At 39.6% G+C, this 14,693-nt stretch overlaps 1 protein-coding gene across 3 annotated transcripts in view; it reads left to right on the top strand.

Moving 5' to 3' along the window:
- Window positions 1–14,693, top strand: part of TRRAP (transformation/transcription domain associated protein) — a 154,311-nt gene that overhangs the window by 12,148 nt on the left and 127,470 nt on the right. For all 3 annotated transcript variants that reach the window (XM_084641925.1, XM_084641926.1, XM_084641924.1), the window contains exons 9-19: window positions 2,342–2,467; window positions 3,652–3,729; window positions 3,926–4,014; window positions 5,655–5,751; window positions 6,179–6,317; window positions 8,011–8,089; window positions 9,687–9,921; window positions 11,629–11,950; window positions 12,063–12,160; window positions 12,817–13,011; window positions 13,931–14,122. In XM_084641925.1, coding sequence (XP_084498051.1) covers window positions 2,342–2,467; window positions 3,652–3,729; window positions 3,926–4,014; window positions 5,655–5,751; window positions 6,179–6,317; window positions 8,011–8,089; window positions 9,687–9,921; window positions 11,629–11,950; window positions 12,063–12,160; window positions 12,817–13,011; window positions 13,931–14,122 — 1,650 coding nt within the window. The remainder of the gene's footprint in view (window positions 1–2,341; window positions 2,468–3,651; window positions 3,730–3,925; window positions 4,015–5,654; window positions 5,752–6,178; window positions 6,318–8,010; window positions 8,090–9,686; window positions 9,922–11,628; window positions 11,951–12,062; window positions 12,161–12,816; window positions 13,012–13,930; window positions 14,123–14,693) is intronic.

The following is a 14,693-nucleotide window of genomic DNA, read 5'->3' as shown; positions in this document are numbered from 1 at the left end:
AGGATCTATGGTAGTTGTATTTCTGATTTGGTGGGAGAAGAACCTGCTAAAGTGTTTCTCTATTTCATTAATTCCCAAAGTCCTTAGAAAGATATATCAGGACAAAGCCCAGGTGGGAATGATAGCTCCAGCCTGGGTGGATCAGTTCTGGTATTCTGACATGATACATCTATCAATCGGGCCACTTCTGCTACTAAACCTCCCAGATGTCATTCTGCAGAAACAAGGCCTGGTGCTGCACACCGACCTGGCGTCTCTACATGTGACCAGCTGACTAAGGTCTTTAGATAGTGGCTGTACAAGAGCTTTTGATCCAGAGCAAAAAGGCCTCTGAGAAGTGTGTTTCAAGCTAAAAAGTTGTTTCTTGTTGTGGTCCATTGAGACACATTCAGCCCTTCTATTCCAGCTCTTTTGGACTATTTGCCTTTGAAACACTTGGGACTGTAGATTAACTCTGAGTCATGCGACCACTTTATCAGCATATCACCCATCTGTTGAGGGTCATTAAAAAGTGGTTTCAGATTTTCGTATAAAGCAGTTTATACACTTAACTGTAGTTTTTCCTAAATACCCTGTACAGGAAAGTCAGGAGAACCTCCACACACTTATAACTCTGTAGTATAGACCAGGTCTGCCTACCGAAGTTGCCTTACATCTACCTAATTATGTCAGTGTCTACGCTACAGCCTTGCTCCGCCGATGTAAGTGCCATACTACAGCGACATAACTCCACCTTCACGAGAGGCTTAAGTTGGTGGTGTTAGGGCGACGCAGTGTCTGTGTAGACACTGCATTACATACATGGGCTGTTGGCTGTCTTGTCAGTTTCATGGTAGGAGAGCTGGGTGGCTGTACCCCATTCCTGGCTGGGAACCTTGGCTGTCTTGTAAATTTCAGGGCTCCTTCCTGGAGCCCTGAAATGGACAAGGCTGCCTGGCTCCTGGCAGGGAGTGGGCTGGGAGGAGAAGCTGGGTCAGCTGGACCCTGCTCCCCAGGGGTGAGGAGCCCCAGGTGGCTTCCCCACCACTCCGGGCGGGGAATGGGGAGCAGACAGGGGAGGCAGCCAGCTGGGGCTCAGTTCCCCACACTACCGCTCCTAGATCAGTGCAAGCGTTCCTAGTGTAAGTCAATATAATATAGGTCAGCTTCATTTCTAGTGTAGACGTACCATTAGATAGTCTTAGGGCTGTGTCCTTTTATCTTTCCAGAACAAAGCCATTTCTGAAATCATCCAGACTTTTTGTGGCTTTTGGTGATAAGTCTACAGTGCAGGTTGTTTTCTCTGAAAGACTCTTAAGTGGGTTACAGTCTGCATTTAGATTTCCTATACATTAAACAAACAACCTCTTTCTTCTCAAGGTAGAAGTGCTCCACTAGTTCTCAGTCAACTTCTGTTTCTTGTTTCAGGGGAGACTATTTCTGAGATTTATAAGATTGCTAAATGTATGCACAGAACTCCAATTAGCTGTCATTGCTCCTTTGTGGCAGTTTCAAGATCAGATGCTCAGTTTGGTAGGGCTCTCCTACAGTCACTTTTAGGTAGGGCTCCTATCACCCACCTCCTTAAGAGGTAACTGCTACTTAATCACCTGTTGTGGGATCTGTATGGACAAATGCATGAAGAAAAAAGAGAGGTTACTTGCCTTACAATAACTGGAGTCTTTGAAGATGGTTTTTGTCCACATGGATCTCATCATCTGTCCTCCTTCCCACTCATGTGGAGTCCTTACCTGCTTATTCTGTATTAGTGAAAGAACTTAGTGGGGCTGCTCCATTATTTATATTCTTTGGGGAATGCAAAGGTGTATCCAGCAAATATTCAGTCCCAGTGGACACTGGTGGTTCAGAGTTTGTGGGCTCACAGCTACAATGGGATCCATACGCACAAAAGCACCCCGAAGAACTCCAGAAACGAAAGTAAGCTCTTTTCTGAAGAATTTAGTAGTATTACAAAATACTTTCCTCATGGACAACCTACCTAATTCTCAATTACTGAGGGACAATATCCACTCATTATATTTTGCTTTCCACAACCAAATCTCTGTACAGCTTTTCATGAGTGATGTACCCGAGTATTCGGATTCTAATATCTAAACTGTATTGTTAAATCTATTCACCTAAATTTGGGTTATTGCTGATTATGTACTCTATGTATCATATAACTTTAAAAACAAACCTGTATTTGTGGATAGTCTAAGCACTATACCCAGATGTATAGACACTTTTCTCAACCTAAGTATTATATCATTTTGTTAACATTAGCTTTAATACATTTTTAAAATCTGTTTCTCTTCTTTAAAATTTCTGCCTTGTGTGTGTGTGTGTATGTGTGTGTGTGTAGAATCGATACTTTGAGAATCCTCAGGTGATCCCAGAGAATACTGTTCCTTCCCCAGAAATGGTTGGTATGATCACAACAATTGCGGTGAAAGTAAATCCTGAACGGGATGACAGTGAAACAAGAACAGTGAGTATTTTGACCAGGTGACCTCAAAAACTGAGTACCTGTAAAATTGTCTATATGTTAAAGATAAAATCTTACTGAAAACAACTAAACAGATAAAAGGCATTCAAACTTATTAGTCATAGAGGTAGGAACAGAAGATACTCCTTTTACAATGGGCACATTGCATAATTTGCCTGCAGCCAACTCCCAATGAAGTTAACAGAAAAACTCCTATTGACTTGATGTGGAGTTGGATCAGGCCCTGTGTAAGTTGTGACATCACATGATGGAGAAAATTAAAAAAAAAAAAAAAAAGCCTATTAGCGCATATAGTCTCTCTGTGGTAGGGTTTACCTGGTCTGGCTTTGGACCCTGCTGCTACCCTAAGTTTCCCTTTCCTCCCCAGTCAGTCATACTTCACACCGTTAGTGTTTTCTCAAAAATTCTCCCCTTGTGGGAGAATTTTATTACCACAAAGTTCAAAACAGCCCACACCTTTCACCCAGCCTACATAGCTGGCTCTTGCTCCTAACAGGCTTCTTTACTGGGCCTTCTACATGGAGTTCTAGAGAGTTACTCAGTCTCTGCCACCTCACTGACCCTTTCCAGATAGTGCTCCCTGTTCTTTGATGGAGTGGTTCCTCCAGAGTTTGTTCTCCCTGAATGGTCACCAGCTGCTCTTAGGTTTCCTAGCAGGCCTGATTCTTAGTCACATGCTCTGTCACATGACTATTGTATTCACTCCCTCCACCCCGGAGATTGGCTAAGCCTAGCCCAGGTGCAATTGAGCTCCAACCCTCTTAAAGGGATAGTTCGCAGGTGGCACCATCTCTAATGGCTATGATTCTATGTCTTGAATTACCCAAAAGTAGCAGGTATATTGAAAAATATTCTGTTAAAAATGTGTGTGTGACTCATTCTTCTTGCTGTTGGGAGTTGTACTTATCAAAGCTGCATTTAAAATGCAAATGTAGTTGCAGATCAAGAAAAGTCTGCATAGAATTTTTGTTTGGCCAAAGAATAAAGCTTCCATATAATATCATGCTCTCTGAAATTAAATATTGTTTAACCCTGAATGTTTAATTATTAAAAGGAATGATAAATAATGTACATGTTTTTATGAAGGGATTAATTATCAGGTTTTTTTTGTACTTTTTTCTTTTGAAAAGGAATGAAAATTTTAAAAATATTTTTACCTCTTTCAGCATTCTATAATTCCCAGAGGGTCTCTCTCCTTGAAAGTGTTGGCTGAGCTTCCCATTATTGTTGTTCTAATGTATCAGGTTAGTACAATATCTTGCATGTGAATATTTTATTATTGCTTATTCAGATTGTTAGTTAAAATGGATGTAAGATCTTGTGGCAAAAGCCACCATGATGATGATGATCCATTCTGATGTGCTCTCAAATAGTTTGCTGAGCACAAATGTGAAAAATGTAGGTATTTGATTTTGTTTTCAAGTTGTTATTTCTTTTTAGCTCTACAAACTGAACATTCATAATGTGGTGGCTGAATTTGTGCCCTTGATCATGAACACTATTATAATACAGGTATCCTCGCAAGCAAGGTAAGACTATCTTAACAAACAATTTCAGTTGAATCTGGGTCATATTGGTGATAGATCTAAGTATGACTCATGCTCTGTAGTGTAGTGTGGTGTGTGTGTGTGTGTGGGGGGGGGGATTCTTTTCTTCCTTGACTTAGAAGTAACACAAGAACCAGAGGTAACCCAATGAAATAAATAGGCAGCAGGTTTAAAGCAAACTTAAAGTACTTTTTTCACACCATGCACAGTCAACCTGTGGAACTCATTGCCAGAGGCTGCTGAGAAGGCCAAAAGTTTAACTGCGTTCAAAAAAGAATTGGCCCTATCCTTCAGAACTTTTCTATCAGTGGCTATTGGCCAAGATGGTCAGGGATGTAACCCTATGCTCTCGGCTTTCCTAAACCTGACTGCCGGAAGCTGGGACTGAACAATAGGTAATAGTTCACTTGATAAATTGCCCTGTTCTGTTCATTGCCTCTGAAGCGTCTGGACCAGCCACTGTAAGAAGACAGGATACTGGGCTAGCTGGACCATTGGTCTGATCCAGTATGGCCATTCTTATGTTCGTAGTTTACTAATAGCTAAATTTGCCATTTAAAAATGATCCAAAATCTTAAAAGGTAAATTTCTCTCAAAGCACATCTGCTTGCGTTTGGTTGCTTGCAACTACAATAAATGTCGGCTACTTTTGATTTAAAACTGTTCTATAATAAAATTATCCTGGCTCTCAGGAAATTAAGAGTCTTGGAATATTTCCATTCCAGGTCACTGGCCTGAATCTGTCCCAGGTCACTAGTGACCTAGACTGTCATCAGAACTGTCTCAGTTTGTTTTTAAGTGGACATCTAACAACATCACAATAATTGCTATTGCAGTGGGCAGTGTTTGCCAGGCCCCATATTTACACTCATGGAATCTCTGTCCTGCCACAAAACTAGTATTCTTGCTCTTCTTGGACCCATGAGAGCCTCCTGTCTAGGCAGAGCATTGAGATTCTGCCTATTGGTTACTACTGTCTGCTTTAGAGAGACAGAGTGCCTGATAAGCAGCCAGTGGTTCTCTAAGGGGAAGGCGGAAGAGGCAGTCTATCCCAATCTTCCCAATTCTTTGAAGTGAGAGATTGCTTGAACGGCAAAAAGGTAGGGAGAGCATTCTTGACCTGAGGGAAAGTGGAGGTGACCCCTGGAGGAGGAGGTACGGAGTCATGTATTCCATGTTGGTGTACCATCTTGGAATTCTGTAGAAAGTCAAACTGCCTGGTGGGCTGAAACGCATTAGAAAGCGCTCACATGCTGAGGGCTTTTTCAATATTAATTGCTCATTTTAATAAGTTAAAACCTTCAAATGCCTATCAACCTATTACAGAATTTCCGGTGTGCCACAGTGTATGCAGGGCCCTGATTATTTAACCCCTTTCTGCCTGAGGCTAAGCATCGAATGGGCAAGGAGCTGGAAATGTAAATGGTGGGTCTTCCCCTACTAGGTTTAGGCCCCTATAGGGAAAAGAAGGGAAGGTTTGAGAGCCCAAGTATGCTCTACATTGGGTAAATTAACCATACAGCAAACTGAAGACCTTTCTGGCACTATTCATGAGCTCTAAACTCATTTCAAAAAGAGAGGAAGAACAAAATAAGCATAACACTTGTTCAATTCAATTTCAGGCAACACAAACTTTACAATAAGGAGTTGTATGCTGACTTTATTGCTGCCCAGATTAAAACATTATCCTTTTTGGCCTACATTATAAGAATATACCAGGTAGGTTATGCTAAAGATTATCCCTGTTATAGGTAACGTGAGTTCTGTTGCAGGGAAGCAGCCAGAGGAGAAGGAGTGGCACAGCATGCATCTGGGACTAGGGAGGGAGGAGACTTGTGCAGCAAATTTGGAGTTACAGGTTTCTTCTATTAGTGAAAGGTGTTTAGTTGTTTGTTTGTTTTTTTTAAATACAGAGGATCAGGTTCAAGTTTGCAGACAAACCTTCCAGCTGAAGAAAAGGTGTATAGAACAGTTGCCTACTGAACTTCATTTTAATTTTTTTACAGGCAGAATTTTTAAAGAAAAAAAGTAGTGAATTTCTGCCAGATGGGACTATAGATAACTACGAATACAGAAAACTGAAAACAAAACAATTGTTTAAAACAACCTACATTGCAAATATAACTTGAGCATATTTACTTTACAGGATTTGGTGGCTAAGTATTCTCAGCAAATGGTAAAAGGAATGTTGCAGTTACTGTCCAATTGTCCAGCTGAAACGGCACATCTCCGAAAGGAGCTTCTGATAGCTGCTAAGCACATTCTTACCACAGACTTGAGGAGCCGTATGTATTTTTTTTTTTTTAACGTGTGTAGAAACTGTAAATATCTCAAATCCATTCTGTTTGCTTGATACTTTGGGTTTCCTTTTTTTAAACCATTCGTAGTGATTTTAAAATTGCTTAAATTGGGCTGTATTGGATTGAGTTCTTTGGGTGGGGGTTACTGGGACAATTGTCAACAAAGTTGTTCCTTGACATCTTTCTTTTGTCCCAGGCAAGGGAGCTTGTCCTATGTCCTAGAGTGGGACGGAGAACTGAGCAGGGTGCCCTGACAGCTCGTTCTTTTTTTTTTTTTTAAAACCTGTGCATTGCCAAGTTGCTACTATACAGTGATACACACCTAAACCCTAATCCTGCAACCACTGATGCATGCTTGACAAAAAGCACATGAGTAATTTAGTGACATTAGTGGGAATAGTCACTCACCTAAAAAGTGATCTTGCTTGGCTAATTGGGCTCGGTTCTTTTCTCCAGACAGAAGACCTCTTTCAGTCTGAACTAATGTAGGTTCTTTGGTAGATTTGTTCTTCATTCTTTTCTTTTGGCAGGATTGTCAAGTTTTAGACTTCTCAGAGTTTCAACTTTTATTTTTCCATCTTTGCTGTCTTGTTGGGAGGAGAAGAAAAAAAAAAAACCAGTCCGTGCGGATGGGTGGATTAGCTCACTGTGTGTGCTAACAAGGGTCTGCTGGTTCAGGTGCTAGAGCTGGGCTAGGGAGGTACAGAGGAATTACAGAATGTTTTCCTTAGGTTGTCCAAGCTTTTGAGTTCAGTATTGTAGTCATACATAAAACTGTTTTATTTTGGATGCCACATGTTTGCGAGGGATTCCTTATGCTTAAAATGGGGCCTAACGTGGGAACCAGTAATATATCTGAGTGGAAGAAATTTTCAAAGTGTAACCCCTACGCTGATTGACAGATCATATAGTACTTGTCATTATGGTTCTTCCCCCCCCTTTCCGCCCCCCCCCTTTTTTTTTTTTTTGGAGCTCAGTCTTCTGAGGGGTGGGCAGGGGAGAGAAAAGATGTCCTCAGCCAGCCTGGCACCTGGTCCTCCCTTTCGATGCAAGAGCTGAACTTCTCTGCTCTGCTGCTTGTCTTATAGAGGGCCCTTCTGGCCCCAGATTGGCTGCTCCATCAGCCTCCCAATTGGCCGCTCCTCTGTAGCCACCCTAGGCTGCCCGGAGGACCTCGCTCTGCTCTGTTCTGGGGCAGGGTAATGCAGGGCCACGAGGCTGCCAGCAGGGGGCCTCCAGACCTAGTCCACCCTGTCACAAATAGGTTTTAGGAAAACTTAGTAAGAGCTTTTGGCCTTAATATAAGTTGATAGCATCTCTTTTATATATATTACAAAATTATTTTTGAGGGATTCACCCCTCACGCTTAAGGTTACTTTATTTTTTTGTTATATAGAACTGGATTTTTTTTTTTAATTTATACCAATTTTGTGGCTTTGAGTACATGCTAAAGTATACCATCTAGGGAGAAAATTAGTGCAAAATTCTTAGTTAAGTAAACAGACCTTTTTTCATTATGATATTGCTTTTTGTGTGCTTGAAAAATGACTTGCATAATAAATTCACTGTAGTCTGGCAGTGGTTAAGTACATTTGTTACTTGATGCAATGCTTAATTAGTTTTTGTTTTGTTTACTTATTTTCTTGGTGATATATGTCGTGGTTTTTTTGTATTATAGAATTTATTCCATGCATGGACAAGCTATTTGATGAATCTATTCTAATTGGCTCTGGATACACAGCTCGAGAGACACTGAGGTATGAGATTAAATTTGTGGTATCTGTCTGATTGCTTGTCACTGGTGGGTTTTAGTGGTATTTCTTTAGTGTTTTCTGAATATACAAAGTTCTAAATCATTCACTCCATTATACTTGGGTATTGCGTGTGCTTAAGAAAAGACTTGTAAGTGTATTTAATACTGTGTGGTATCTAAACATAACTGGATGAGTTAAAGGCAAAATGGGAGCTTTTGGTGAGAATTGTCTTACTGTTTGGACTTGCTGTCCTAATACTGTTTAAATCAGGTCTTTACAGATGCACTAGTTGTGAGATGTAAACTTTGTGATGAGTGGAGGGGGATCTTCTCTACAAGTTTTTACAGAATATATGTACAGTATCTAAAACTGCAGAGAATCTGAAACAATAAAGAGCAACAAACTGCATAAACTCCAAATCCTGGCCTCAGTACAAAGTTTAAGATTTTAAATCACCAGCTGAACATGTGAGCTTAAAATTCTCAATAAGTAATTGTAAAAATAAATGGAATGTGTGTAGCTACTAGGATCTCAGATGAGAGACATGTTTGGTTTTTAGGACTTCTTACTGGACAATCAGAGAGCTGGATTTTAGGTTCTGTTAAGTAAGCAAGAAGAATTAACTTTAAAATATTGTTTTTAAATTCAGTTATTAAGATGGACACGTTTCTTCAATGACTTAAGCTCATAAACAGTTTTTAAATGATTTTAAAAGCATTTCATTTTTCTAAAATGTATCAGATTTTTTAGTCATCCAAGTTTTTAATTTTTTTTATAAGTTAGTGTATTAGTATTAGTACTTTAATCTGAGTAAATCTTTCTGCATATGTACAGTAGGATACACAGAGAGTCCAATTGCCAGATGACAAGCATGATTTTTCAAATGGGGCTGCAACCCCTGCTTTTATTAAAATTCAAGCTTATATTTGCATATTTAATGGCATTTTGCATGTACAAATGGAGATTTTATTGCCACAACAGATGTTTGGTAAATTTTTCCTAGCATGGTCATTGTGTGCTGCCTTAAATGTGTCCCCACGTGCTAATGGTGTATAGAATAAAAATATGCATTCTCTTAAAATTTTTGAGCCCATGAATTACAAAAGTTTCTGAAACAGCTAACCAGGAACACTTTAAAAGTTATATTCTGTTACCTTAAAACAAGCTAACATTAAACCAAGCTATTTGTTGTGGAAGAGGGCATGTGCTTAGGACATCCTGGGAGAGGAGGAAGAAAAACTGGGGAGGGAATATTAGGGTTTAACAAGTTGTGTTGGCCTATTAGTGCTCCTATATTGAGGTACAAAGGAAATGTATAATCATTTATATACAGGAAAGAATCAAATACATCATTATGCTGAGAGCTAAATGTGAATGCACAAATAAAGCTATTACAATTTGAATTTTAATATTTAATAGTTATTAATGTAGTAACAATGAATGATATCCGAGGAGCAACATACTATAACTGTATAATCAATAAGAAAAGGAGTATTTGTGGCACCTTAGAGACTAACCAATTTATTTGAGCATAAGCTTTCGTGAGCTACAGCTCACTTCATCGAATGTGATGTCTTTTTATTCCTTTTTTTATCCATAGGCCACTTGCATATAGTACACTGGCAGATCTGGTACATCATGTCCGTCAGCATTTACCACTCAATGATCTCTCCCTTGCTGTCCAGTTATTTGCCAAGAACATTGATGATGAGTCATTACCTAGCAGTATCCAGACTATGTCTTGCAAGCTTCTTCTAAACTTGGTAGACTGTATCCGTTCCAAAAGTGAACAAGAAAATGGAAATGGCAGAGATATTCTTATGAGGATGTTAGAGGTATTGATTTGGATGAGAAGTTTAATATTGGAATGATATATAAATGATCATCCAATCTCTTAATCTTTATTAATATATTGACAAATGCTTCTTGATACTCTCTCACATCCACCCCCCTGGGAAGGAGAACATACAGGAGTAGCAGGACTGATATACACCACCTAGTCTTTATTGCGTTGAGCAGTGTACAGTTCCAGATAATTCAGAGGAAGGATTTTAAAACTTGTGCAGTATCTTAACCTGAAGGGACATTCCTTTTTGTCAGCTTATGTTTGACAGCTGGAAAATTGAATTGCGATTTAGTTGGAGGTCCTCCGCATCCCTTTTTAGAATACTGGGTGTGTCCCCATTCCTTTCTGTTTAATAAATACCTTCTTTAGGTTCCCTTGTTATAATGCCCATCTTTCCAGCTGAATATTGGATGGGAGTTCCTAAAGAACCTGTCTTCACAACTCCTTTATATACTGGGAGTTTTGCTGTGCTAAATTGAGCATCCATTACCTTTCAAGGGTGAAGCATACTTCCTCTGTAGAACCTTGTTTACATTGAGGTTTGTGTGGCTATCTCCCACTGCTGTGTTAGTGTCCATGAAGCTCTAACTGCTAGTTGCAGTCAGGGTGTTAAAGTAGAAAGGCCTCCAGTGCTTCTACCGGCATATGATCTGGACTTTCTCTGAGCAATATTTTATACAACATGGTTAGTTTAACAGCTGGAGACTTTTACAAAGACCTCCAGGTGAACATGGCCTTGGTCTTGAGGTATGAGAGCAGCCCTGGGAATCAAAGGCAGGTCAGTCTCATAGCAGTTCAAGGCTGTGGCATCATAGTCTTTGTCTCCTGGGCAGGCAGGCCCAGAGATATTGTGATCCCCGGAGATTTTGGTTTTTCTCCCTTCCCTGTCTTCTCTCTAATCTGTTTATAATGACAGCTTATATCATGGCTCAAGCTGCCTGGGGAGGGAGGGGGGTGATGAAGGGTGGGGTGGGGGCTGGGTTGTGGACATGGCTGCTTTGAAATTTAGTCAGCACCACTCCTGAACTATGTCATAGCAGAGTAACAGGAATTACTGCTTAGGCTAGGCTTGGCTAGGTTTTTAGTCTACAGTTGGCAGTTTTTCATGGATTGTAAGGCATGCTTTCACTCAAAACACAAAGTAGATCTGACCCTATATATGAAGATTCTTTAATATTAGATGGTATTGAGTAGTGTAGTGGACTGGCAGTGTCTGTGTTCCAGTTATCTATGATTTTGCCCATTTATCAAACTGGAAGTTAAAATTTAGAAAAATAATCAATTAATTAAATAGTGAAAGCTAGGAGCTCTACAGGTATTACTCTAGGATTATGTATGACTGTTCTAATTTTTGTTTGAAAAATATTGTTCTCTGATGTCAGACAGATCAGGCAAATAACCATAATGAGCTCAGATCTCAGTTGGGGGACTTAATTAGTCTTCAAGTATTATTACTTTTGGAATGTGTTAAGGTAAATCAAATATCATCAATCCATTTTTAGAAGAGAATTTGAACAGTGATCGCTTGAATTATTATGAGGCTATTTGATATTTCTGAGATCTTGAGTATAATTTTTATTAACCCAGCAGTCTTGGTCTGAAGCGGTTTAACCCTAACGTTGATATACTAGAAACAATCTTCAAAATTAATTCATTCCCTCCCCCCCCCCTTTTTTTTTCTTCTTTCCTGCCGCAGGTTTTTGTTCTGAAATTTCATACTATAGCACGGTACCAGCTTTCTGTCATTTTTAAAAAGTGTAAGCCACAGTCTGAACTTGGTGCAGCTGAAGCAGCTTTACCTGGAGTACCGACAGGAGCAAATGCAGCTCCTGTTCCATCCCTTGCCCCTGCCACTCCTGTGGCCCCAGCACCAGCACCTGTGTTTGAAAAACAAGGGGAAAAAGAGAAAGAAGATAAGCAGACGTTCCAGGTCACAGATTGCAGAAGCTTGGTAAAAACTTTGGTCTGTGGTGTCAAGACAATTACATGGGGCATAACATCATGCAAAGCACCTGGTGGTAATACTACACAATATTTAATTACATCCACTTTTAATTTTGCACTTTATAACATAAAATCAAACTATCTTTGTAATAGAGATAAACTTTGCTTATTCTTTCCTTCATCCAGAAGCACAGTTCATCCCTAACAAACAATTGCAGCCAAAGGAGACACAGATCTATATAAAGTTGGTGAAATATGCAATGCAAGCTTTGGATATTTATCAGGTATGTAGTCTGGCCAGGGCATAATTGTCACGTTTATATACAAAAGCTCTGTATACTGTGTTTTTAATGCAGAATATTTTTGATCCATGTATGAAAATGAAGTCCATGGGGCTATATTTATTTACCTACGTTTTGGGGTTTTTTGTTTTTGTAGGTGTGGAATTTATGATGTTTGAAATGCTTCTGCTATAGAATTTCATTAATTTAAAGACTCACAAAGTGCTTGGTGGTCTGTGAGGAAAAATGTGTATTTTGTCAAGAAATATTCTATGGTCCGTGTTATGTTGGAGGTCACTGTAGAATCTATGAAATAAATACAATCCTCCCTTCAAAAATTCATGAAGGGATTCACTTACCATATGTCTAACTGAAATCTGTAGTTTAAAGGCAGACTTAGTATGAAATTATGTAATTGCCCAAATATAATGTGATGTTATCTTTGTCTCCTCGCCATTCCACTCTTGACTTGGTGATTTTTAATTTTATAATTGTGCTTAAAGTATTTTCTGAAAGCTTCCCAGGGCTGGGGCATTGTTGTCTTGCATGTAAGGCACTGTGTACCAACTGGCTTTCTATATAGATATTTTGAGAATAATAGGGAAATTGTTCATGTTGTGACAGCATTACTTAACTATGTGCTAACTTTGCTGCATTAGGTCCAAATAGCAGGAAATGGCCAGACGTATATTCGAGTTGCGAATTGTCAGACAGTCAGGATGAAAGAGGAAAAGGAGGTCCTGGAACATTTTGCTGGTGTCTTCACAATGATGAATCCTTTAACTTTTAAAGAAATCTTTCAAACTACTGTTCCTTATCTGGTGGAAAGAATCTCAAAAAACTATGCCCTTCAGGTAAATGGCTTTACTTTATACAACGGTGAGGCATAGCCGTTTTTGCTCTAAATCAGACTTCATTTTTGGTTTTAATTCAGATCATTGAAATTAACTTTTAAGGTATTTCTACAATTGAAGAAACAATATAAATATTCTGCAAAGATGGATTTTATTTTCTACAGTTATTGCTGTGTAGGTAAAATTTAAACCATGTAACTTAAATTTAAGCATTTCAAGTTAACAGTGAAAGTATCAGTGGACTGTATTATTCAAGTGCTGAATGTAGTGGGTTTTTGAGTTGTGCAGAAAGTAGTAACCTAGAGCAGTGGTTCTCAACCAGGGGCCCACCAAGCAGGGTCAGCATTAGACTTGCTGGACCCAGGGCAGAAAGCCGAAGCCCCACCGCATAGGTCTGAAGCCCATGGCCCTGAGCCCCACCACATGAGGCTGAAGCCTGAGCAATGGAGCTTCGCGGGGGGGGTCCTGTGGCATAGGGCCCTGGGCATTGCCCTGCTTGCTGCCTCCTAACTCTGGCCCTGGCTTTTATGTGCCAAAAACCAGTTGTTGTGGCATAGGTAGACTGTGGAGTTTTTATAGCATGGAGGGGGGGCCTCAGAAACAACAAGGTTGAGAACCCCTAACCTAGAGCTCTCATCTACTGTCCTTCAGTATTAATTCCCTTAGACTGCAATGTGATATTAACACTTGTGCCATAACTATTGGAGCTGGGCCAGTTAAGTGAAAAGTTTGCTGTGTTGCACAGGGAACAGGATAACTTATCCTTTGTGGATAATGTAAACTGAGTCACTGGTGGTGGAACAGCAAGAGCAGGGACTACTTGTGGTTTTTTTTTTTTTTTTTAAATGGGAGCAAGTTGACTTTCCCTATGTTGCTTTCATAATGCAATTACTATTGCCCTATTTGCTTCTTTTGACAGATTGTTGCTAATTCCTTTTTGGCAAACCTTACCACCTCTGCCCTTTTTGCTACAATTCTGGTGGAGTATCTTCTAGATCGGCTGCCAGAAATGGGCTCGAATGTGGAGCTGTCCAATCTGTATCTCAAGCTGTTCAAGCTGGTCTTTGGCTCCGTTTCACTATTTGCAGCTGAAAATGAGCAAATGCTGAAGGTAAAGTTCATTTTGACCAAGGGAGGGAAAATATTCCAATTTGTGTTTGCATTTTTCTAAACTGTTTTTAGCAATAAAATGCCTTTCCTGAAATGACCATTTTAACATTTGAAAAATGTTCTATGTTTTCAACTCCCCCTCCCCCCAGCAACAAAAAACCCTTCCATTAATGACAGTTTGCGGGATCACTATAAAAGGACTGGTTGAGTGCTGTCTAGATAGAGCAGTTTAGTCTTACTTATGGATTACTAATTTTACTTGCTTCTTTGTAAGGCAACAGTAATCCGAAACAATATGCATGTAATGTGCTATGTTTCCCCTCACCTGTCATCAAAATCAAGGTCACTTAGATTTTATAAACTGCAAATCCAATTTAAATGGTATGATTTACTGCCTTCACAGTTCCATGCTTCTGTTATATTTTTGTTTCAACAGAATTGATGATGTGGCCTTGAGTAGACAATTTAATTGAATGATGAAAGCTATTCACAGCAGTTGTGTAGCAGAGTACAGGGCTTTCAGATGTTAATAAAACCTATAATTATTTCACTATTCATACCTGGGATGAGAC

The sequence above is a fragment of the Lepidochelys olivacea genome (assembly GCF_965140295.1).
Source record: "Lepidochelys olivacea isolate rLepOli2 genome assembly, chromosome: 10".
Classification (NCBI taxonomy): Eukaryota; Metazoa; Chordata; order Testudines; family Cheloniidae; genus Lepidochelys; species Lepidochelys olivacea.
The sequence above is the reverse complement of the archived record's forward strand: the minus strand, read 5'-3'. Positions and strand labels throughout refer to the sequence as shown.